Below are 26960 nucleotides of genomic sequence, written 5' to 3'. Positions count from 1 at the left end.
GCATGGCTCATGTTACGCCTATGTAAATATTAGCCGAGGACAATGGGTACAATTAATGGGCAAAACTAATAAACCGAAAAAAAATTCACCAAGTTTCAAGATTCAGTTTACGGTTCAAATTAAATTTCTTTATTGGTTTATGAGTTGGTTAAGTACAAGAACAAATATACGGATTGGCTTTTTAAAACTTTTTGATTAATTCTTAACGAAATCTGAGGAGAAATTATTAGGAGGGAAAATATAAAAAGAAGTTGGATCGGATTATGTCGGATCGTTTGCTAGTAATAAAATGTGAGCACTTCACCTCATATAGAAGCAATTCCGAAGTCGGTCAAGTATGAGACACCCGTAAAAATCTGAATAGAACATACTTATAGCTGAGTCTCACCAGCCTCTGTTGTCTAGTGGTTAGAGCGTTAGGCTCACGATCTAGAGGACCGCATTCGATTCCCGGCGACGTTTTCGAGATTACTTTGTGAGACTGTCCCTTACTGTTAAGTCTTTAGAAACACGTCCAACGACCCGCAATAGAGCAGCGTGGTGGAGAAAGACCCCCCCCCCCCCCCCTTTGACGCCTGTGCCAAGCAGTAGGACATATAGGATATTTGTATCTATATATGAATAGCTGAGTCAGCTTACTCCATATAGAAATCAATAGCAACCCAATATCGCCAAATGCTTTTAAAATCTAACCTTAAAAATGGATCAATAATGGCGAGTGTTCAAGACATCAGTGAAGGGCGAGTGGATTCGTCTTTTAAGGAGAGGTCTCACAGTTGTTGCCGTTCCGTCGCCGCAACGGCGCAACGCATCAGAGTTCATTGTCTTTACTAGATACAAACGCCAGGGTTGATTGGGGTTGGTAATCCACCTCACAACCCACACGATAGAAAGAACTAGAAAGACTAGACAAAAAACCTACCTAGACCGATTTCTCTGACAGACTAACTTTTAAATTAGATATTAACAAAAAAAAAACCATCACTTTAAAGAAACTTTATAAGCCTAAGTTTATAACTTCAACCCTAAGAAGTAGGGTGACCAACCCTTGTCTGTTTGACGTGTTTGATGGATGATGTGGTTGGCTCCACCGACTGACAATAAAGTAAGCTAATTATTGAACGGTATTTCAATCGAACCCTCGGGTGGGATGCGGCATTTATAAATGTCAACCATTGTGGTGAAATTCGGGAAATAATGCAGCTCTGACGATGAATGTATTTTCAATTAAGTCGTGTGAAATAATAGATGGAAAATTCCATTTGATATTAACTCAGAATAATGAGCTGAATCTTCCCTCTCAGTATTCGTTACGATATCACTTAAATATACCTCGTACAAGTACCCTTACATACAGGTAGCTATACAAGTAGGTATTTGTGTTAGTGACACCGTAACAAATACTGAGAGGGGTGATTCAGACGATGATTCTGGGTTGATATCAAGTGGTATTTCCTGTTGGAAAATTCATGAAAATTTTTGTGGTTTTTTAATTAATTTCAGGGATATCAACTCAGAATCATGGTCTTAATCATCCCTCAAAGTTTTCGTTACTATGTCACTAACACCCTGTATAGGTAGGTTACACGTCGTCGACTTACCTACGTCGTACTTAGATAGGTAGATGGTTTAATAAGCCGAATCACTTATACGTTTTTCATTTGTTTCCCTCTCGGCCGATTAGAAAATGACTATGTTCACCATAATCTAATTTAGATCGATTTCGGTCTAATAAATGTATTATGTGTACCGTCTTTTCCATTTTGTAGAACCCTATCGCTTTAACATTTTTGACAAATTGATATCAAAGTCTTACTAAAAAATATGATAATTACGAAAGTTATTCTCACTGTTTGTTATCATAAATACATTTCAAAAACGAGCTTATGGTACCTGCTTACAAAAAAGGATGTTATGATAGTGGGCTCTGTTACCGCAATTTGACTCTAAAATGGTATGGACTATATGCGTGCTGTTGTTGACTATGTAAGCCAATCTAACTTCTACCAGAAGCTCAGAAGACTCGTGGGGTTTCGATAGAAGGATAATATTATTAGTATATCTACTAAAAACCAACATCGAAATTCACGTGGACGAATTTGTGGGCGGTAAATGACTTGTAAGGTGTTACTAATTTTACGATATGATTGCCAACGTTTGGCCATATCATGAAGTATTCATGCATTTAGTTGTCCATATCGTTAAACGTTTTGTATTCATTGATCTGGCCAAATAACTTCATGATGTGGCCAACGAGTGATATTCTATTTCATGAAATATGACAATTTCATGAAATGGACGAACATAGCATGAAATGATCATTCAATTTTACAATCTGGCCACGCTCTTGTCGGTGTAGCATTTTCCATTCCAGTCTATCATAGGCCAATTCCTTGACTTCCCTATAAGACACGACGTTAACCTTTTCTTTAATCTGTTCCATGTAAGCTCTTCGTGGTCTTCGCCCTCCTCTCTTATATATATTATAAACATAAACATATACATAAACATTTTTAAATATTAATTTTGATTTCTTATTTTCTTATTTTGTACCCTTTTCAAAAGCAAATAAAGAGTATTTCTATTTCTATTTCTATTTCTATTTCTTGTTTCCTAGCACATCGTACACCACTGCAGCGTACGGCAGCCATCAGAATGTGCTTCTTCGCCTGGACACCCTCGGTAGACCGCCCAGCTCGACAGGATCCTACGCCACCATTGCTAGTCTACATAAGTTTCCTTTTGGTAAGACTTTTTCTTTTTCAAAAAAAGATTATATATTTCGGTTCACATTTGACTTCCGCCACGATGCTAATTCCTGTAGATACCAAATTAATTTTAATTTAGTTTGATAATTCAATAACTAGCTATATCTCTGTCTTGCACTCCTCGTAAGTAAAGGATGGCACAATTTTTAGAGCTAATACATTTACATTTAATCAAAATACTGTTTTATCAAATATCTCTTTTAGGAATATAATATTGTTAGATATTTTACTACATGTGTGTTATTGTTTTGTATGTTGTGGGCAATAAAGTATGCTGCAAAGTTCAAATTCATAAATATCTTTATTCAGTAGGTAATATAGTTACACTTTGAATCGTCAATTTTTACATAACGAACGTCTCAGCCGCCTAAAACTACTGCAGCTTCTCCCAACCTGTATGGCCGGGGAAAAGAAGCTGCAAGAAAAACCTCGGCACAGGGCCCTAGACGTTCTTTAATATACAGTGAAACCTGGTTAAGTGAGACATCAAGGGACCTGCAATGTCGTTTCACTTATAGAGGTATTCCACTTACCCAGTGTCTCAGATATACAGGTATAAATAAATATCTGTCTCATTTACAGAGGGTTCCATTAATACAGGTTATTTCAGTTATACAGGTGCGATCATTAAATAAAATAACGTGTTATGTATTTTCCAAATAAACATCTGTATGATAGTAAAGCGAAACTAAAAATGAAGGTAATTGTAGCTCAAAATTTGTACTTACGTACTTGGAATTACGTGTGGAATTTGTGGGTAGAATAAGAATGAGTAAACAAACAATGTTATCTCAGTTACAGAGGTTTATGCATATAAATTTTACTCGCTGTCTCAGTTATAGAGGTAACTATGATGATAAATCGAAAGAACGAATCCCAGATATAGAGGCTTACTTCGTCCCACTAACAGAGGTAATTCAGTGCCAAAGTGTTGGGACCTCAGCATGAGTTCTAGTTATGGAGGTTTCTCACTTATCCAGGTCCCACTTAACCAAGTTTCACTGTATATACATATATAATAACTTTATCATTTTACCAGGGAGCCGTCGATCGCCATCACCGTATGCTACCACTCACATCGGCGAGCATGTCTACGCTAAGCCCGAGTCTAGGGTGTCATACTACGCTGCATCCAACCTCACTCATGTGTCACAGGTAAGAGAAACTAGTTTTCATTATCGTAATTGTGTGGTACGTTTGTACAATATCTCGGAGTGTTGGTAGGCCAAAACAGTCACGGAAGGTAGGTACTGTGACATGTGCTGCTGTTAAGATATTTACGGTAGATTTTTAAACCGGTTGTTGGCGTCAGATCAGGCAACCCCTGTTGCCTAGGTATTGTTGATTATATGGCCCAGCAACAGGGATATAAAGTAAGAATTTTTACATTATTATAATTTTGTGTTTTTTTTTTTATTATACGTTAATACTGAGTTGGTCATCTTTGATTTCGCTCGCTAATACCGGTGCTCCAATTTTACACCCGGGTGCCATAGGGTAGATTTTGTTTTAGATTTATGATCGTGGAGCTTACAATATTGCAATTCATGTAAAAAAGAAATTGCAATTTGACATTTGCCCATAAAAAAGTAAATGTCCAATGTCAATAAATGTCAAATAGTAATAATGCTTTTTTATAAATTGTTTAAATGTGGCATTTTAAACGCCCAGTATATACATATATTATACAACTTACGTTACATTTCTTCGGAACCTTTACAGATCCTCAAAGATAGTTTGGTCTCTAAAGTTTAAGTAAAGCCTTGTCTTAAGAAAATAAAATAATGTTTCTCTGGCACTAACCCTAGTAATTTAACTTTCATAGTATATTCATCATAACACCCTATTACCGTGGAGTAACTAATATACTACCCATATAACATACGACGATCTAACAGAAACAGACCTGAATGGAATTGGAAAGACACACTGGACACAAACACACATCTAAATAAATAGTACAAATTCAACTAACACTGTGCCGTATAGAATATTGCACACCTGAAACACACATAATATACTCAACGACCTACATAAGCTCCCACCAACATCAAATATCATTATAATTCTAGTTATAAATTCAAAACACATGCAGTTTGAAACCGCGTTAGCCAACTCACCTACGAGTCGTTATACCAAACTCTGGCACAGTTTTCCCACGGTTGGTTTAATAAAATAAATCGGCGTAGTGCAGTATTTTGCGGCGAATTAGTATCGTTCCCGGCAAAAACGATAAATATTCCAGAGACGCGTTTAACTAAACCCTACGCTGTTCCGGATCACGGCCTTAAAAACATTTGGCACCGCGCATGCTGTGTACATAAATAAATACCTTCAATAAATTAGTTGTCTGAGTAGATTTAGTTTACTACTCTGTGGAAAATGACTGTTGTTTTGGGCAAAGGCTGAAGCGGTTTACGTTCAACAAATCTACAGAGGATAAGTAACAGCTAGGCTTTCGATCTTTTTCTATCGTGTGGGTTGTGAGGTAGATAACCAACCTGGTCAACCCTGGTATACTATTAAGCCGCCAATAGCACACATACTTTAGTAAACTGTAGTTAGGACCCGGTTTTTCTTGCAGCTTCTTTTCCCCGGCTATACAGGTTGTGAGAAGCTGCAGTAGTTTTAGGCGGATGAGACGTTCGTTATGTAAAATTGACGATTCAAAGTGTAACTATGTTACCTACTGAATAAAGATATTTTTGAATTTGAATTTGAATTACTTATTACTTACTTATTATAAGATTATATATTTTCTAACATGATAGGCTGATCACAAGCACCTGAACTTGCAAACGATCGACAAGTCTGGAAAGAGCAGCAAGAGCTTGGCTCTTAAGTTTTTAATAAATGATTGAGGTTAATCATCTGTCCCTCTCACCATGCAGTTGATCATATCTATGTTAGGATTTCGTATCAAAAATCGCTGCAAATTGCTTCTGATACTTGTGGTTCCACCTACCCTGTGAGTACTTTATGTGGGTGTGTTTAAAATGGGATCTTAAAAGAACAATGCTCAAAATGTATGGACGAAAACCCCAAAATCAATTGTAGCGGATCACGGCGTCAACTATACTAATCAATGTGTTTAAATGAGTTATTAAATCAGTGAAAAACACTGATTGAAATAATGTAACAAAATGTAAAAAAAATATACTTGAAATGTATTTCTTAACGCTATACCCAAATTATCGTAGACCACGGCAATTCTACAGCCAATAAACGAGTTATAATGAGTTTCAACTCTATGCATTGAATCAATGTTTCTGATTGAATAACACATTAGTGATGAATCTAGTACACACCATCTAGTTTCAAGTTATACCTTTCATTTTATTACCCGACGAAAAGGAAAGTGATAAAGTTTATGAAACACACGTCAAATTTACGCAAAAATTAAAAAAAAAACCCTCTCAATACTTTATATTGGCCAATAACCCGACGGAATTAAGTAGACAGCACACGTCAAACGGGTTGCATACCAACGAGATACCTATTTGATTCGCCCGGGTTATTCATACAATCACTCATTCTTTTTCAAATTAACAGCTGTCAATCATCAGCTCCATTATGACAAAATTATCAATTAGCACTATTTTCAGGTTGATTGATTAACATTTAGTTTTAGTTTTTGAGCATTCTCCTTTTAGCACACCCCAGACACTTCATATAAAACACCTCGTTTAACACATACACTCACTACACATTGACATTATCGTACACGTGCATCCGCGTGTATGACGTCTGACACTCATAATATGATTGAAGACTAAATTAAGATCGAGGGGGGTGAGGTAAACCTAGCTCAGCCGCTGGTGGGCAGCGAAGAGTTACCATTATTATTAGTATTTCTTTTTTATTCTATGCTTTTAGTCTAAAGCTTTTAACTCGGACTCCACATACAGCCACTACCGCAGATAAATTCAGCCACATTACGTGGTTCCCTTGATCTTTGGGTGAGCAATCCCATGTAGGTATGCCGATGTTCCATATAAATTTTAACGGCTTTGTGGCTTAAAGGATAATAGGATTACGAAAGCAGTATATAGCAGTATATATAAGCAGTATAAGGAAGGACGTACATTGACCAAATTGGACATTTCCTTAGAAAAGGTTAAGTACGATTTACTCTGAGCCCGCGTGCGTGTATGAAACGACTGATGAATGTGGAGAATGCAAGAGAAGTGTGTCAGAATCGAAGCAAATGTAATTTCATAGTCTCTGCTTACCCCGGTAGGAAATAGGCGTGAGTGTATGCATGTGTGGCTTGAAGTAGAATAGACTCGGTTTGAGGTCGAAACTGTTCCCATATTTGTGGTTGACCTGTAGGAAATAACTGATTATATACAGGGATATGCATAGATGGGAGTTCCTTAAATGGCAGTTTACCATAAATCTGTGTTAACAGACTTGGCATAACGTTAATGCGCATAATAATAATTTAGCCTAATAATTTAAAAAAAAACATAATTTATAATCTACATGACAAAAAGTCTTTATAATTTATATTTGTATAATATTATTTCGTAAAACAAAATGGTTAGTATGCTTATAACAAAACCCATATTCAACCATGAATAAAAATAATGTACTACATTTTATCATAAATGTATGTAAACTAATATTCAGTTACCTAATCATTTTATTAATAATATGAATTAACATTATGCGGTATTTATTTATAGAAATTCAAATTATGCGGATTTATAATAATGCAGATACTGGTGCTAATTCCTGTAAATACCATCTAATTTTATTTTAAGTTATATCTGTCATTTTCTTATCCGCCGAAAAGGAAAGGGACGGGTAATCGACAAGCATAAAATTAATGGAACACACGTCAATTTTAAGCACAAATCTAAACCAACCGTCTAAAAATTTTACATCCGCCAATAACCCGTCACAGTTAAGTAGACAGCACGTCAAACGGATTGCATACCAGCGAGGTACCTTTTGATTCGCCCGGGTTATTCATTCATTTACTCATTCTTCCTAAAATTAAGAGCTGTGAATCATCCGTCCCTTTCCTTTTCGACGGATATGAAAATGACGGATATAACTTAAAATAAAATTAGGCGGTGTCTGCAGGAATCGGGGCCACTGTTATGCTAAATGAAAATGGGAACATTTAACCCCACGAAGAATAAGAAGAAGATTGTGCAAGTTAATGTATATCTTACACAAGTAAAAGCTTATTAATACCAAAATGAGCATCAGCTGTCTAGCCCATACCCAGCTACACAACACGCAAATAATACTTCTAATAATTAGCGCGGAAAGCCTACCATTTTTTTCTTTTCATGATCAATTAAGTCACCTTCTAAAGAAAAGGAAAATTACGCACCAGTTAAAAGAATTTCGCGTTGCCTTGCAAATGAATGCATAGAACTCATTCTTTACCTCATTAAGATACAATTTGAGAGTTACTTTCAGAAGGGGAGTCCCCTGCAGGTGATACAAACGTAACGCAATTAGCGATCTCCTTGCGCTCAGCTTTAGTTTTGGGATATAAAATACTGGATGGGTCTAAGATTTTTAGGCTAAACGTGTGAAGGAAGCATTCGATTGATAAAAAATACAACCAACGTAAAACGCTTTTGGTAGTATACCAAACGCGAGATTAAATTTTGGATAATTTGTGGGTACTATCTATTATTGAAATGGCTATAAAAAATGTTTATTGTCATAGAAAAAGATCGACACAACATTGGATAGTATAGCTAGGACACACAAATGCTACAGAAGTATAACCCTGCTACCTGAACTAGGAGACCTGTATCTCAGGGCGCAGTGTTCAGCAATTACATCTTTTATAACGTCAGTTGAGGCAAACCATTGTTAAACTGAATTTATTATCTATGTATTGTACTTTATCCAATTCTGTTTTCTTTTTTATTTGTATATTTCCCATGCGTGTAAGTAAGTATTTGTTATGGTAATCTGCAAGTACTTTAAATTAGGCTAAACGATCATCAGCACGGCCATATTCATAATGCTGTATTATTCGCCGGCTAAGTAGCGAATGCGATTGTCTTGAAGGCAAAATCTACAATAATAATCGTCGGACAACACAATATGTCTTTTGCAACACATGAAAAACGAATGTAAAAAACGATGTCAACAACATGTCTTATCCAGTACTTTCAGTATCTGCGGTATATTAGTCTTGGCACAGAGCAGTTTTTAATTTGCAACCCCCTTTTGTCCGTAAATTTATCGCCCGGCTGGAGTCTTTCGGAAATATGAATGGTGTCTTTAAAGGGGAAGCGTTGACTAATGCTTAGCATGTTTGGAGTAAAGGTTTAATACTTGAAGGTGATACGCGCATTTTGTGCAATTGTGACGCAAATTTTGATGCGTGTCGTAGCCTTGAATCGTTTCTTTGTTTCATAGAAACTGATATTGTATATATTGTATAGAGGACAGGGGGGCTAAAATGGCCACATCGGAGCAATTCATCCAAGAAAGCAATATTGCAATTTGATATTTGCGCACATAAAAATAAGTGCGTAAAGCAAACAACTGTTAAATAGCAATACTCGTATTGCTTTCTTAGATGAATTGCTTCGAATTGGCCATTTTAACCCCCCTGATTGGTATTTTTGTTTGTATTGAATAAACAGAAATTCTTTCACCGTTATAATGTTACATAATTTCTGAGTGACATAAGCTACATTTATTACTAGCGAAAATAGGGATCCTTACAAAAACTTCAATAATGTAAGCCAAGCTGTGGCAAACATGTTATGTTATAATATGACCGTGCTTTTAGTATCGATCATCGTACACGTCGGTGATACGAATACAGGCATCGAATTTGGATAAAGATATACTTACTGTAGGGTGTTCGAAAAAACAGTGCCATGAGGACATGTTTTCTAAATCGTAAATAATTTCTGAACACACATGGGGGTGATTCGGTACCAATAGGGGTGCTTTATCTTCAGATTTTGGTATGACACTATTGTCTAATACATAACGGCCTCCGTGGTCCAGTGGTTGAGCGTTGGGCTCACGATCCGGTGGTCCCGGCTTCGAATCCCGATGGGGACATATCACAAAAATCACTTAGTTATCCCTAGTTTGGTTAGGACATTACAGGTTAATCACCTGATTGTTCGAAAATAAGACGATCCGTGCTTCGGAAGGCACGTTAAGCCGTTGGCCCCGGTTACTCCTTACTGATGTAAGTACGTAATCGTTACATGAGCCACGTCAGGGGCCTTTGGCGGCTCAACCCTGACACCAGGATTGACGAGGTTAGTAATCCACCTCACAATCCACACGCTAGAAGAAGAAGTCTAATACATCCTGTATAAGTAACGTGAGAGTGTTATTCACTCTGTTGTCTGTAGCCGTACACCACAATGTGCAATCTCTTCAATTCTTCATTGCTTCATTACTAACATATTTATAAGTGTCACTAATAAATGTGGATGTAATAATATCTAAATAATGAATTAAGTTGTTAATATAAATAATCACCTAACTTGAGTACATCCAGATACTACGCAGCATGTGTTTACCAAGCAATAATGAGTTTCTTTACCAGCGTTGAAAGAGCAAATTTTCATTAGCACTCAAACATTTGCCAGCAAAGTAACTACACTTAAGGTTGAACGAACTTGTGAGTCAGATAAAATTGAATGAAACCCACTGAATCGTACTGACACTTCATTGAAACGCCACCTCCCCCCTCTGCAAACAACGAGTCACAACTTCGTCAGATTCTCATTTACAAGTCTTGGAGGAATATTCAAATAGCAAGTTTGTTTGCAGACATTGCACCCTCGTCCTCGCTTGAGAATGTGTTACTTGTTATCATTGCCTTTTGGTTATAATGTTTGAGATGATACTCGTTATATTCTGTACAGTTATGAGCAATATAATGTACACACTTTAGGACTCTGTCGCACTAACATATTTGACATTTAGTGAGACTTACAGTTCAATTTGTCAAAAAAGTTAATGTGACATGGTAACAAAGTGTATACATATTAATGCTCGTGACCGTACCTACGTACTGATATGTTGCATAATAATCCGACTTCCGAACTACGTATTTGTCTGTTGTATACCTACCTATGAAAGTTGTTTTTATGTTATTAATAAGCATCTGAAATTATTGCACATAAATTGAGGCCATGATGAGTATGGGTCCGTTAGCAATTTCGATGCATTAGGTATTCCTAGCGCACAAGAAAACTATATTATATCTAAGCTTCTGTTTTGTAAAGAGCTTAGTGAACACGTGGAAGATTCGTTTTAATGTTTGTAAACTTTACTGACACAATCTTTCTATCAGTAATAACGTATAAACGGTTGCGTCTCTGTTACATTATATACTTTGACAAAGCTTATGATACAAAAGACAAAACAATTATTGCACAGACAATAAATAACAGTCATTCTATAAAACCACCCTTACTCCTACTTTGTTTAAAAGCTTGCTTGGCAAGGTTTGGTGCTTATAATAAAAAATAAAAAAAATGTTTATTTCTCTCACTAGCTTAAAACTTAAATACAATATCCAATGTATACGGGTACAGACTAATAAAGCAGGCGAGAGTCTGGTGTCTGTGATAGGCGTAGGCCTGTGTTACAGATCACCAGGCCCCAATCTTTGGACATTACGGAATAGATAATATCGTCACTGGAAAGGCAAAATTACGTAAGCGCCAAAATAGGTATTTTGGGTTTTTTATATATTCGGAATCAGCGTTTCATTCTGCGTCGATCTGTCTAGGTAGCATTGCGATACGAGCACTTTTTTGGCGCTTACGTAAATTTAAAAAAAGTTGATTTTTTTCAGTTTCAGTTTCTTAAACGACAAGATTTTGGTGTTTTTTTCGTGACTGGTGTATAAGTAATATTGTGTTCCTATATAATAACTACATATTAACTTTAAGTAAATTTGGCATTCTATAGTTTGAAAAGTATCATTTTATTAGTAATTTTGGACTACTGAAAATAAAAATTAAATTATGTATAAGTCATTTTTATTTACAGCCTTTAAAATAAGTAAGGCGTATAAGAAAAAATGTCTTAGCATGTTTATGCAGTGAATGGCGAATAAGTAATTTTGACTTACAGTATTTAGAATAAATAAGGCGTGTACGTAAATTTGACTTCGCATTTTTATGCTGTTATTAAGCAAGTTTGTGGGCTAGCAGTAAGTTTCCCAGGAAGTTATTTTTTAACAATAGATCTAAAAGTAAAACTATTTTAGAATTGATTTTATAATTTATTAGCGACCCGCCCGGCTTCGCTCGGGTGCAATGCTGAGGAAAAAGGAAATTATTTACGACATCACATTAAAATTTTAAAATATAACAGTATTTCTCCACTATTTATTGGATGTTATTATATATATAAACTTTCCTCTTGAATCACTCTATATATTTAAGAAAACTGCATCAAAATCCATTGCGTAATGTTAAAGATTTAAGCGTACATAAGGATATAGGGACAGAAAAAGCGACTTTGTTATACTTTTTAAGTTCTGTCGTTTGCATATTTAGGGCCAATTTTGAATTGAGAACTAAAAATTCAAATTTGTTGGAATTTCGAATATCAAAACAGTTGAAAGCATTAGGATTAATGCAATTGTTTAGTCACAGCGTTGGTTTGAATCTGTCAGGTCACCTCCGAAAATGAATCTTACAAAGGAAAATTTTCTATAACTTTCGAAGAGGCCTACCGCGACTTCAGTGTTTCAAAGAGTTAAAATCTCTATGCCACGATGAAGTGCCATGTCTGCGGACCATCGAACGCTGGTATTTAGAATTCGAGCGTGGACATCCGCCTTCACTGAAGATGATATCGTTGCTGTGAGACAACTAATCCTCAAAAATCGTCATGTGACATACCGAGAGATAGAGGCGTTATTAGGCATTTCAGGGACAACCATTCAAATGATATTAAATGAGGCACTTGGTGTGAGAAAACTAGTTTGCCGTTGCATCCCGCATTTTCTGACGATCATAAGGCGGCCCGCGTAAGATGGTGTAAGAAAACTCTTCCGAGGTTCAACCGAGGAGAGTCAAATCACGTGTACGACATCATCAGTGGTGACGAATCCTGATTCCAAACAACAATCCACAGTTTGGGTCTTCAAAACGAGTCAAAGCCGACTAAAGTTGTTCGCTCTCGAAGCACTTCAAAGAAGATGGTGGCTACCTTCGTGGAGAAAATCGGTCATGTTGCGACAATTGCACTTGAAGATCGTAGGACGGTTAATGCAGATTGGTATACCACAATTTGTTTACCACAAGTCATCGCCGAACTTCGAAAATCTAACCCAAAGCGACGCATGATGATGCGCAGGGGTGCAGGATGCTGCACCATGACAACGCAAGCTCACACACCGCTCGTCAAACGATTATTTGAAGCAGGAAAACGTAGAAATCCTTGACCATCCTCCATACAGTCCTGACCTAAGCTCCAATGATTTCTTTACATTTTCTAAAATTAAAAAGAAAAACTCTTCGCGGTCAAAGGTTCCAGTGCGGTGAAGAAGCGGCCAACGCTTTCAAGTCAACCATTATGAACACCTCTACTTTAGAGTGGAATAAATGTTATAATACCTGGTTCGAGCGAATGGAAAAGTGTATTAAACTTCGTGGTAAATACTTTGAAAAACAATAAGAGGAATTATTGAGGAATTAGAAATTATTGAGGAATTAAAAAGACTTGACCCTTCCAGAGACTTGACTCGACTTAGGGCCACGTATGCTTGTCCTAATTCAAACAATTTTGAGCCCAAATATACTACTGCATGGTCGTCTGTGCTGCCCTGCATTTTATGGACGGTGGATGCCAATGACAAAATTAAGGGCAACATCCTTCTTTCAGCCATTTTGTAATATCGTCCATCTTGGATTTGAAATTTTGACATAATGACAGTATTCTACTAGTGTAGTCCTATCATTTGATACCCATATTGAGGGGGTTGTGGAAAAATATTATGTACCTAGTCCGCTATTTTGGAACGGTGGCCATCTTGGATTTTAAATTTTGACATAATCACAGTATTCTACTTGTGTAGCTCTTTCATTTGATACCCATATTGAGGGGGTTGTGGAAAAATATGTAATCCCCATTTTGTACCGGCGGCCATCTTAGATTTATAATGTTATTGATTTTATTATATTGTATTGACATCGGAATTAAAGGTGTGTACCAAATTTCAGATCAATCTGACAACAGGAAGGTACTTAAATTGCAATTTCTAATTTTGATACAAATAAATACCGTACGGGTTTAGCTAAATAAAACCGTTTAACCCTTTCACAGACAGAGACCATGGGTCATTGGTGGTTCATAATAGGTAGTATGACACCTTGGAATCGGAACGTCCGTATACGTTCTGTCCTTGAAAGTGTTAATAAGAAACTTTTACATACAGATAACGGTTTGTACGCTATTACTTATATTTTATGTAACTTTATTTCTGGCACTTCAGTATTTTAATAGCTATTTTTATAAATCAATTGAAGTAATAAGTAATTTAAGGAGGTATTAAGAATAAAAAAATGTTAATGTTAATGCTAATGTTATGAGCGATAGGCTGATCCCTTATCACCATAAGGTTCATCATATCCATCTTAGGACTTCGTATCAACAGTGGCTGCAAGTTGTCTTTGATTACTTGTGGCTCTGCCCACCCCATTAGGGATTACGGCGTGAGTTTATGTATGTATGTGTATTAAGAATAATGATTTGTCTCTTACGTCTTTTTACCCATGTAAGATATTACAAAAACTTACTTTAAAGAATCTTTGGTGAACTGACATAATCAATCGATCACTTTTTAGGCAATTTTCACATAATGAAAGCAGATATGTAAAAGTCGTTACAGTAACTTTTACTCCGCTAACATTACAGTATTATTATATTTAAAGAAATATTGTCCTTCTCGTATGCATTGTCGTAAGAGCTGTAAGTAATTTTGCTTCCAAATAATATTTTAACCAGATGGCGGTTAAGTAAATTTGCTTTACTGTAAACTGAAGTCATTTTACGTAAGCGCCACTATATCCTAAAATAGCAATCCAACTGTTATGATATGTATTCCTGGACATAGAAAATTAAAAAAAAATGTAACCTTGCATTGACATCATCTAAATTGGATAATTGGGTAAAAAGTTATGATAAAAAAACGAAAAAATGAAACTTTAAACGGCTTTTTCTCGAAATGGCCTTTTGGCGCTTACGTAATTTTGCCTTTCCAGTGACGATATGCTTATACAGCGAGCTATTACTTTATGTGAGAAAGAACATTTTATAGAAGAAAAATAGAAAAGAAAAAATAAGCTAATTATGTGGGTGAGTGTGTATGTGGTTTTATGTGAGTGTGTGTAAAATCGAGTATGTGAGTGAGTGTGTAGCCCTACGATCAAGGTCTTGGGATCGGAATCTGTTGTATCTGTTAATACATAAAACATAGTTACGGTACTATTCTACTCTCACCTATAGTACAAAGACCCGACAAACTTGACTCGATTAACGATACCGTCCTGTCTCCCGTACTTGATGCAATTATGTTCTGCACCTGCTATTTATTACGCCAGACGGAAAATACGTAGATAGAAGATAGCCTTCAAAGGACAGGCGATTCTGTTTATAGTGAATATTCAATTATTGTCAGTGATAGAGCTTCAAGTTTGTTGCTTACAAAGAGTATTGATATATTAAGTACTGAGGTTTATTTGACGTTACTTTTGTGGAGCATTAAATGCTCCTATACGGCTAGTACTCATGTTATAGTTCAAAAATGTATTTAGTGTCTTTTGAAGTAATTTAGGTTTTAGGCGATGGCATGAACGCGCGTGGATGCATTTTCTGTGTGTTAGACTTTTTGTGCGTGTTTTCTATACAAACGGAGATACTTACAAGCAACGGAAGAACACGCATCCACGCGCTACGCTGCATCATGCGGGGCAGTGTGAGATTCGCATTAATATAAGGTACTCTGAAATGTCGACTTTTCTTATAAGTAATAACAATAATTTTAATATTGGCTAAAATAATTTATTTACCATTTATTTAGCAAACCATCGCAAAGGATCGTATCACGGACCCAGCAGAGCAACTACGTCATCTTTCAACTCCTCGCTCCAACATTCGTCTGGAGATCCTTATCCAAGAAGGGACCTTTGGGAGAATCTACAAAGGAGTCTTCAAGCGGGGTGACACCTATGAGGAAGTCATCGTGAAGACTGTTACGGGTAACTTTAACACAGCTTTTGGAATCTTCTTCATCTGTAGTATAGATTAGCCGATGACCGATGTCGCTTATTTTAGTGTCAGTGATATCGGAGCTTCAAAGAGTTTATGAAGCTTTTAATTGGAGTAATTATACTGGTTAGATTATTTCCCAACCCAGAAATCCTTCTGTCGTATCGATATCATAATATAACAACAACCCAGTATTCTGTTTACTTAAACAATAATTTTATTTTTAAACTTGAAACCAATGGATTTGTCAGTAAGATTAAAAAAAAATGCCTTAATTAATTAGAACCCATATCTACATGAGATATAATGTCATGTCCATTTTCTGTTGTATTGCGCTGACCAGGGATTAAAATATAAAATGACCAAACAGTTTCGTGAATTTAACATCCTTTTTCAAATGAACGTAAAGATTAAATATTATCCTAGAAGCGGCATCAGCAATGCAGGCAGCGCTGCTTGTGGCCGAAGGTTTGAGGTTCTGTGGGTTGTCTCACGCCAATGTGCTGACTCCTATGGCTGCTTGTGCTGAAGAAGCTCGGAAACCACTTCTGGTCTACTGCTGCGTTTCACATTCTTCTAATCTTAAGAGGTAAGCATGGTTATCATTATAAGTTGAGTATCAATATACTTCAGGATTAATCGAAGTAGATTCCGAATCATATGGCGAGAACCTCTCAATGACTATAAATTGGTAATAGATGCTAAAATCTGGAAAAGCAAGAGGGAAGACGAATTTCAACAATTAACATTTTTGACTATCTTAATAATTAACTTACTTACTGCTTAAACTATCCGAAGACTTCGAAACCTGACATAACTACTGCTACAGTTCAATTTTTATTGGGGATCGAGAAGATTGTATCACGGTTGTCACTAAAAAACTTGACAGCAATAAAGCAACTATATAAAACTAGTCCCAGCAGTTCCAATTTGCCACCAGGTTTCTAACATCATGCCGGTTGGGCCAACAAGCGGCACCAGCAACTAGGGAGCTGGTGGACTTGGGTGCTCAAGTGGCATGTGGACTGTCGTACCTGCACGTCCAGAGAATAGTGCATGCTGATGTTGCTGCCAGGAACTGCATGTAAGATAACTTTTTAGTTTGGAATCATACAAATAGAAATAATATTTTACTGCTCCAAAAATGAATAAAGGTACCAAAAGGCTTTATCTAGAGACTTACATGAAAATAGGCGGAATCACGTGTGAAAAGATTCTAAAAAACTATAATACTATGAATGATCTTGGAGTAGAACTAGCACTCCTTCAATTTTACTTTCAAATTGATAAGTCGAATCAGTGTTTTTTTTATTCTTCCTAAATCTCACATTTTTTGATATACATAGGTAGACACACACAAATCGCGCGCGATACAAAAAAAAAATCCAATTCTATCGACCTGCGCTTAACATGCTAAGGCTGATGATGATGAAGACTACCTACATCGGAAAGAAAATATGTCATGATACTTATAATTTTCTTTAGAGTGGATGAGAAATTGAGACTGAAACTGGCAGACAACGGGTTATCGCGAGATCTCTTCCCTGATGACTACCATTGCCTTGGTGACAACGAAAACCGGCCAGTCAAGTGGATGGCGCCAGAAACACTGCTTCAGAACCAGTACACTACGTCTTCTGATGTGGTAAGTTTAGTATGATCAAACCAAAGATGCTTTTAAGAACTCACCGTCATTAATTTGAGCCACGCTCTTGTCGGTGTAGCATTCTCCATTCTTGTCTATGCAAGCCCAATTCTTTGACTTCTTTAAAAACACGATGTTCCCCTCCTCTTTAATGTGTTCCATATAAGCATATTATGTTGGTGTTTTATAAACTTCATAACTGATAATTCACCGTACGATTTATTGAAATAGGTAACTTGGCCAATGCCGATTAAAGCAGAGTCTTTGTTTGTACAGTGGTCACTAGGAATTACACTATGGGAACTTTCAACCCTTGGAGCAGCTCCTTTGGCGGAACTGGACGCAGCCGATGTTGGTGCCTTCCTGAGTGGAGGCTACAGACCTTCCCAGCCCCACAACTGTCCTGATGAGATGTAAGTGTTTTGTATTTTTAGATGTATTTTTCATGTCTTTATAGGACGATAAAAAACCAATAAAATGTGGACAAAGTAAAAGATGAAAGAGAAGTGAACATGGAAGTGATGGTTGATAAGGATAAATTAAATATTAAAATATGTTGTGCTGGTGCCAAATAAGAAACGCTAGGTCCTCCAAACTTCTCAAGTTCCTGTAGGAGACGTTTAATTGACTAAAAAAGGTTCATACCAGATGAAGTTTCAAATTCTAAACAAGACTCACCAGCTATGCAACGCTTGATGACATGACATTTTGGATAAAAATGATATCCATGTGTCTACGAAAATTCCAAAGCCCCAAAACCCCGAAGCGAAAGAAGACCAACAAAACTAATATATCAACAAAAATATCCAAGTATCTACTTGCTCAAAGAAAGATAAAAATGCCCTCAAGCAACTTTTTAACCTACTTCCACCTTCCGGAGTTTCCTCATCATTATAAGTTTGAGGATACAAAACTAACACTATTGCTTGAAATATTTCTCGTGGAAACTAGTACAAAGTGTAAAATAAATCTTTCTGTTTAACTCGGGAAAGGACAGATAGAACTTGAAGGAATAAGTCTGTCTTCGACAGTTGCAGGCATTTACATTGAAAGTACTACGTCCAAATTCAAAATTCACTTTGTATGAGATTATGATTATTTATTTAAATACGATATACACTGTATACTGTATACATACAGGCTGTTAGTGACATCATAACGAATACTAAGGGGGATGATTCAGACCATGATTCTGAGTTAATATTAAGTGGAATTTTCTGTCGCTTGGGTTGAGGTACTCGAAATCATGGTCTGAAACATCCCTCATAGTTTTCGTTACTATATCACTAACACCCTGTTTTTATTGTTTTTTTCGACAAAATACCCCCTCGGAGAATAGTCGGCGTTTACTGTTATTATACGTATATTTTGTCTATCACAAAGTGTATTTATATGAAACAGGTATGGGCTCATGTCCTGGTGTTGGACCCTATCGGCCTCATCCAGGCCGACAGCCCCTCAACTACTAGCTGCACTTCACGACTTTCGACAAGCTCTTAGTACTTATATATAAACATAATTATACAAACATTTCCATAAAATATCATTAGAATTTCTTTGAACGAGAAAGTATCTACTTATATTATAACGACGATAATGTATCTTTATCCTGTCAAGTCAAGCGTACTTCTTCATTCGTATTTGTATTGTAATAGGTAATTACTTATTTATAATATTATAAAAATATAAACACAATTAATGAGTGTTTCTTTCTAAGAAATTCTAATTTGATATGAATAAAGTTTTTTTTACTTCAAACCTCTCGACGGATCTTCTTAATTTATGTTTCTATAAATTAGTCTTGATTAATTTTCACCCTTCTCAACCAAAGTGCCTACCAAAAATAGAAGGATGTACTTAATTTTATACCGAAATAAATTATATTTCGTTTTGTAAATCAATATTTATTTCGTTAAACTTAAGTATATAATAAATTAAATTATAAGTACTAAGAATCGCTAGAAATGTGGCATAGACTGTATATTTTTAAATAAATAAAAAGTGATATATTTATAATAAGGAATATAATATTATTATGTGAGAAAATGTAATATTTTAGAAATAATTCAAATGTAAAACTTCGTTTAGTCGAAATAATGACTGTAAGTAATAGAAACTGAATTCTTAGAATTCGAATAAGCATACATTGCATTAAATTTCAATTCAAATACATAGTTACATTACATTTTCTAATAAATTCTCGTTAAGTACATAATACTGTAAAAAAAATAATAGGAAAGTAGATTTAATATTAGCGTCAAAATGGCGAGAGCAATGGATTGATGTTAAAATTTCGTATTGTTAGATTTAGTACTCATTTAGTAGGTACTATTTGGTACCTAAATTGAAAAATCTAGTACCTTTCTCATAAGTTTAAACTGTTTATCTTTTAGTACTAGATTTTTTAGTATAGGTACCAAATAGTACTAAATTCCCCCTCCGGTTGATTGAGGGGAGGCCTGTGCCCAGCAGTGGGACGTATATAGGCAGTGTATGTATGTAGTACTAAATTAGTACTATTTCTAACAATACGAACATTTTAACATTAAGCCATTGGTCCCGTTTTGACGCTAATTATTTAATGGTACATTTACTATTTTTTTGAATCTTTTTGTTAAATTGTGAAACATAGATGTTACCAGGTAGGGTAAAACATTATCAAAATTGAAACGAATGATTGATGTTACTTTATAGACATTGTAGACTGTTAAGCCATTATCAATCCTAATATTACAGATCTTTATACGATTGCCGTTAGAATGTCTATGCGACCCTCCATACATTTTGTTCAGTCGCGTACGTCTACGCAATCCGGATCGCGTTAGTATGGTGTTGCGATGCGATATCAGTCTCGTGCAAGCGATATTGTAAACGTCAGGACCGCTTTTGTAGTGTCACATATCTTAATCTCTTAAGTACATATTTACATTGTCTTAGTACCTTTCAGCACAAAATCAGTACAATATCTCTGCATATATTTCATTAAAATATGCGATACAATATAGGCGGTCATAACGTTCACGCGATATTGACAGATCGTACGAATGCATTAAGAACATCGTTGCGATCATCCATATTATATTTTCTTCGGTTGCATGTCTGTGCAATATCAGTTATTTTCAAATTATTTATTTCACACTTCATACATAAATGTTAGTTACAAACACCTTATATTCTAATGTTAGTAACAACTTATATAACCTAAAACTAATACATTCACTTGCACTTGGTCTGCTAATACATTCAGCATACTGATAAAGGTAGCTCGAGCGATATCGCAACAATATATGGGGGCGTTAAAATGGCCACATCGAAGCAATTCATCTAAGAAAGCAATATTTATATTTGACAGTTGTTTGCATTGCGCACTTATTTATATATGCGCAAATGTCAAATTGCAATATTGCTTATATGAATTGCTTTGATGTGGTCATTTTAACCCCCCTGATCGCAATGCGATGCTATATCCGATTGCGACGTGAGGACGCATCCTAAGTCAGCTTTTTCAACGGGTGCTGGATGATAAGTGGCTCTAAGCATTCTTAACGTTTTCAAATGAGGGATTTTTCAGGCTACGTTCTCCAAAAATAATATAGATGGCACTGTACAGATTTAACGTAATAATTACCTATTTTCTCATTACTCGGTTACATAATCAATCCAAAATATAATGTAATGACAGAGATATATATATATATAAAAATGATTGTTGCTTGATATTTGAATCAGATACGGTATAGAATTATGTTGTTATATATATTGCTTCACTTTATTTTGATCAGAATAATAATGGGTGGAAGATTTGTTATTATTTATACCCAAAAACAAAGTAAAAAGATGTATGTTTGTTGTCCATGAAATTACAAGGCTAAACGAAGGTACCTCTGAACAGCGCCATCCATATTTTTTTGGGGAACTTAGCTTGGAAAGTCCTTCATTCAACAGAAAATATTTTTTTTGGATTATCGGATCTGGGGTTTAAAATGGCCCCATCGCAGCAATTCATCTAAAAAAGCAATATTGCAATTTGACAGTTGTTTGCATTGCGCACTTACTTTTGTATACGCAAATGTCAAATGGCAATATTGCTTTCTTAGATGAATTGCTTCGATGTGGCCATTTTAACCCGCCTGTTTCTATAATATACCATACATTAACACTGTACATACGTAGATAAAATTATAGTACCAAACTAATATTAAGACTGTATATAAAACGGGATCGATGCAAAAGGAATTTAATTTGTCATAACCTGAAATACATTCGGGATAATTTAATGGATATTAATGTTTATATTGTAAGTATATTTTAGGAGTTCCTGAGGACATAAAGTCCGTCCATTCAGGCAAAAGGATCAAACACCAAAACAGTAGTTAGTCGTGGCTGTACACGATGTGGCTGTGATGAATTTTGTTCATGGTCTAATCTGTACATTGAACATAATGTAAGACTACGTATAACTAAAATATTTATAGTGTTTACATAGAAGGCTGTAACTAATACGATGGAATATTATTTTTTATAGAAAGACTAACCACCTTACAAATAAAAAAAATACACCAGAGATTAAAGTATTTGACAGCCAAGCAAAGTTCAGTCGAATTGTATGATAATTGGATTGATATATTGCGTTCATCCCTGGTTTATTTTTTATTTGTAAGGTGGTACGAAGTCGCACCTCAAGAATTACAATCTATAGTTAAAAATAATTAAAAATACAAGCAGTAAGGTGTGCATGACAACCGCGTCGCGCGCGGAGCGAATTATATCGAGGATAATTAGATAGACTTCGTACGACTCTTGGTCGAAACTGTCGATATAATTCGGCATGGTTAAAGTACAGAGCCTACAGTCACAGACAGGTCTAATATGCTTTCGAAAGTAGGAATGGGTTGGTACGCAATACAAAAAAAAGAAGAAATTATCTAGGCTTTTTGATGTCAGTGCTGAGCGAAGGCCTCCCCTTGATTCTTCCACTCTTCTCGACTCTGCGCAATCTCTCCGATAAACGTTAAGGTCATCACACCATCTTTTACGGTGACTACCTCGACTTCTATACCCATTCTGAGTCATCTAGTGAGCAACGACTTATTATCTTACAGAATACCTCGTAATCTTTTTTTAAACTACGTACCTCATAACATCTTTACTTCTAGTTCACTATAACTCAACTTATTTGTAGGTAACTGCCCTTAATTTACATTAAGGGCAGTAAGGAATTTACATTAATTTATTTATTATTATTACTAATAATAATGCTATTGTAAATTGTAGTCCCCATATTCTTATATTTCAGATGTTAAGCTCAATTTATATATAGCACACCATATATTTCATAGGAAAACTAAAACAAAATTCTTCACAGCCGTAATCGGCGAAAACCACGAAAAATATATTTGTCTATTATACCACAATTATACATAGAAAATAATAGATTATATTCAAATACATAATATAAATATGGGATCTAAATGTTAGTTTAATGTATTATTGTAATTAATCTATGCTGAGTTGCTGTGTAGATTCAAAGTGATTATTCAATTTAAAAATTTTTGTCATAGAATAAAATTGATGTTTAAAGTAGACGCGAAATTCGGATCAAAGAAAAAGGAGCGTATATTGTACCTACAGGAAACAATGTAGGCACGCATGGATGCGTCGAGTGGATGTATGCATTGCATGCTTGCGTGAGCATTGACGCGTTTGTGAAACCGTTTTGTGCATCAGCATACAGAGGTACTTGTTTTTCCTATTCCTTCATCATTTTGAATTCCCTTTGAAAACTCTTGGAATTTTATTTGTTACCACCTACTTGTTACAGTCGCTGTTTTCCTTATTTACTTACTTAATATACTTTCTTTAATGTTACATTGCCAATGACTTTTATGCCTGTTGACACTTCCTAATTTAATTTTAAGTTATACCTGTCTTTTTCTTATCCGCCGAAAAGAAAAGAGACGGGTAATCGACAGACATAAAATTTATGGAACACTCTAAATCAACCCTTTAGAAATTTTACATGGGCCAATAACCCGACAGCATTAAGTTGACAGCACACGTCAAATTACATTGCAAGGTTGCATACCTGCGAGATACCTATTCGGTAACCGGGTTATTCATTCATTCATTTTAAAATTAAGATTTGTCAATCTGGCCCTTTCCTTTTCCGCGGGAAAGAAAATGACAGGTATAATTTAAAATAAAATTAAATGATGGATCAGTACCAATCAAATACGAATTTACTTTTTGTAATTGTTTAAATGATTGTTACTACATCTGAATCTTGATTTAACTTTGTATCTAACGTAATTTAGACTAATAAAATTTAATAGTATTTTTTAACAGTTGTACAGGACTTTGTCGCGAGATCTCGAGTTTGCAACAAATTTAGCATACCAGTAAAATTTGTTCGCGATTAGATAGAGGCTCCACGGGTAGTCGCTCCATAGCATTATTCCAACTGATTGTCAAATTCCGTACTTAACTAAATAAACTTTTTTATTATTATTACTTAATGCCGACATTGGCAGTAATGGTTGTCTATACTCTATGACGACCGGTTGCCATACAACCATAAAGTTGAAGTTACTTAATGCCAATGACGCGACATTAAACGCATCGTGTAGTCTTGCCCAACTATCGAAGTTTTCATCTAAAATAGTACATTCTACCGATACTGTCGTATGGTATAGCTATCTATCTTTGTGATTTGCATAATATATTTTATAATATAACAAGAATACGTCTTACGCAAGCGACTGTGTGGTCTCATTCTAAGTTTACAAGAGCACTACTATTTCATTTTGAAATATAAAAAAATGAAACAAGCCCTGCTTTCATTTTAATTTTTTTAATTAGTCTAAAATCTATATAATGCTATCTGTATATGTATTACTATCGCGTTATGGATGAAACAGGGTGTTTAACTCTTAGGCATTATGATGCAAATTAGAGACCATTTTGGTTTAAATAAAAAAATGCGTTGCGCTTTCTTCGTAATATTATTATAATCTAAATATTATAACTTTTATCTATTGTGAGTCGATGTTCTTGGTAATAAGAATAAAAATACTTGTGAAAATAATATTCTGTAAAAAAAGTCAGTATTCTTTTCAAACGATATATGTTTTTACATTACTTTAATATAACATTGAAACATTTTTATGATGCTGTTTACAATAGTGTATGTGAAATATCTTTATACAGATTTTTCGGCAAAAATTGCGCACGAAATAGTTATCTTATATTAAAATTCCGTCAAGACCTATTTGAAGTAATATTTTATGACATACATCTAAACCTCTAGATATCTTTCTCCAAATACATTTATCTCCTGTAGTTTCCATACGCTCATATTGTTTTATGTTAGTTTTTAATTTCACATTAATAAAAACATTGTAAAATAAAAACTTAAAAGATATTTAAGTGACGAACGAGTTAATTAAGTATAATGGTGTGCTTTTGATAAACTGTAAAAGCTAAAGCCAGATATAAAAACTACGAGGCATGTGTCTCCTACGCTATGCGGCGCACGCCTCGCTTGGTAGGTTCGCATGGCACCTACCTCTACTTTTATAAACACACAGCAAGGCATGCGACGTACGGCGTTGCGAGGTCCATGCCTCGCAATGGTTGCATCCGTCTTAAGCTGCATGTTTTTTTTTACATATACCTAGTTATTACATCATTGACCAGAGTAATCTATATGTTGGCGACGAGACTATATGAGAGCCACAAACTTTGTCTTAAAAAAATAAACTGATTCGCGAAAAATATTTATTTATTAACACTGTCGCTAGTAGACAACACGCCGGAGCAGACAGAAAATCAAATATAAAACAACAAAAATAGAATTAAAAAAGTATTAAGATAGATTGTCGCCAACACTAAAATATAGATTGTTTTATTGATTGTTTGAGTCTCATATCCCTGCTTTAAACGCAGTAAGAACCCGTTATTCTAAAATATAGATTTTCGTTTCGTTTTTAGCACGGTTCTTACTACAAAGAGTAACACTATTAGTACTATCGACGTTACACCGAATTTCTACATCAATAAAATTGCTGTTAGTAGTAATATTACTTCATCTTAAAATATAATATATAACATTATATAATATATTATATTAAATGGCTGCTTTGCACAATTACATTTTATCAAAAACACAGTAGGTGTGTCATAAAATATGACATTTGAGTGCCAGATGAATGTGATTGTACGTTATATGTTAAACTGTGTCTAAAATAAGTAACTGTTTAAATAATTGTAAGTGACTGTATGTAATCAATAATTGCTTCATTGACAATTATGAGGAACGAAATAAAGGTTATTTTACAATATAGTCGTGTTTTAATCATTAAAAGTATCACAAAATTATCCTATCATAAAATTTATAAAAAGTTATATTTTTTGTTCTTATTATACTTAAGTCGATTAGATAGCTACTATTTATTTACTTTGTTTGGGGAGCTTACAGCTTAATTCACACAATGTTACACTTAATAGTAAGTAAAGGCCAATTACAAGCTACCACAAATAAATGAAAAGAGTTATACAACAAGACAAGAGAGCGGAGATGTAGAAAAAAACTACTACCTCCTACTACTACTTCTACTGCTACTTCTTAAGCTTTTCATTTAAATGTTATCCAAATAATTTTATCAAGGCAGTTCGCTATTTTTGTCTTTGATTTTATGATAATGGACTTACTAACTACTCCGCTAATTAAATGACGGGGACACGTAGCCCCGGTAGTTAAACGTATAGGTAGAGCATTATAGCTTTATCGAGCCAACTGTGTTAGTGAAAATTGGGTAGTAACTTAGGTCAAGGATAAAATGAAATTCTGATCTCTAAATAAAGAAAACTCTAAAAATTTCGAAAAATATTTTTACTTTTTACCTTATTTATGAATTTTAATAAAAAAAAAACAATAATAAGTCCGAGGTTTTATCACGTTTTTCTGTGACGTCACAGTGTGCTTTCTCATAAAAATTCCAAAGTAATTTCATGTTTTGATGTTAAGTAAAAAGTTAATTTGACTAGTTGTAAACTAGCCTATTGCTAACTCAGTGATGCAAGTCCGGTACCAGGGAAGAAGTCGGTACTCCTTGAGAAGCAAGCCACAGACTAATATTACCAACAGGCCAACAACAATTAGGAAAAAAGGTAGACTGTGACAATAACTAACAGTGATAATGCAAACAAAACATATGGAATACTTTACAAGCCTGTTTGCCATGGACTGAAAGGCTTACAAAAACTAAGGCACGTTACGTAATTATCATCCGCTCCCAAAGTTTGAC

General features: G+C 35.1%; 2 protein-coding genes and 1 long non-coding RNA gene across 4 annotated transcripts in view; 2 read left to right on the top strand and 1 right to left on the bottom strand.

Annotated features, from left to right (window-relative positions):
- Positions 1 to 5486, bottom strand: part of LOC126372773 (uncharacterized) — a 147675-nt gene extending 142189 nt beyond the window's left edge. The window contains exon 1 of the long non-coding RNA XR_007567217.1: positions 5455 to 5486. This is a non-coding gene — a long non-coding RNA (uncharacterized LOC126372773). The remainder of the gene's footprint in view (positions 1 to 5454) is intronic.
- The window catches only part of LOC126372106 (tyrosine-protein kinase Dnt-like), a 65552-nt gene extending 46384 nt beyond the window's left edge, over positions 1 to 19168 (top strand). The window contains exons 7-14 of the mRNA XM_050017678.1: positions 2618 to 2745; positions 3808 to 3923; positions 15823 to 16000; positions 16437 to 16599; positions 16951 to 17094; positions 17496 to 17655; positions 17932 to 18068; positions 19057 to 19168. Of these exons, the coding sequence (XP_049873635.1) occupies positions 2618 to 2745; positions 3808 to 3923; positions 15823 to 16000; positions 16437 to 16599; positions 16951 to 17094; positions 17496 to 17655; positions 17932 to 18068; positions 19057 to 19168 (1138 nt within the window). The remainder of the gene's footprint in view (positions 1 to 2617; positions 2746 to 3807; positions 3924 to 15822; positions 16001 to 16436; positions 16600 to 16950; positions 17095 to 17495; positions 17656 to 17931; positions 18069 to 19056) is intronic.
- LOC126372337 (apolipoprotein D-like) overlaps positions 1 to 26960 on the top strand; it is a 466981-nt gene that overhangs the window by 31021 nt on the left and 409000 nt on the right. The gene's annotated exons all lie outside the window — the stretch shown is intronic.

This window comes from Pectinophora gossypiella, chromosome 2 (assembly GCF_024362695.1).
Source record: "Pectinophora gossypiella chromosome 2, ilPecGoss1.1, whole genome shotgun sequence".
NCBI lineage: Eukaryota > Metazoa > Arthropoda > Insecta > Lepidoptera > Gelechiidae > Pectinophora > Pectinophora gossypiella.
This window is presented reverse-complemented; position numbering and strand designations above follow the sequence as displayed.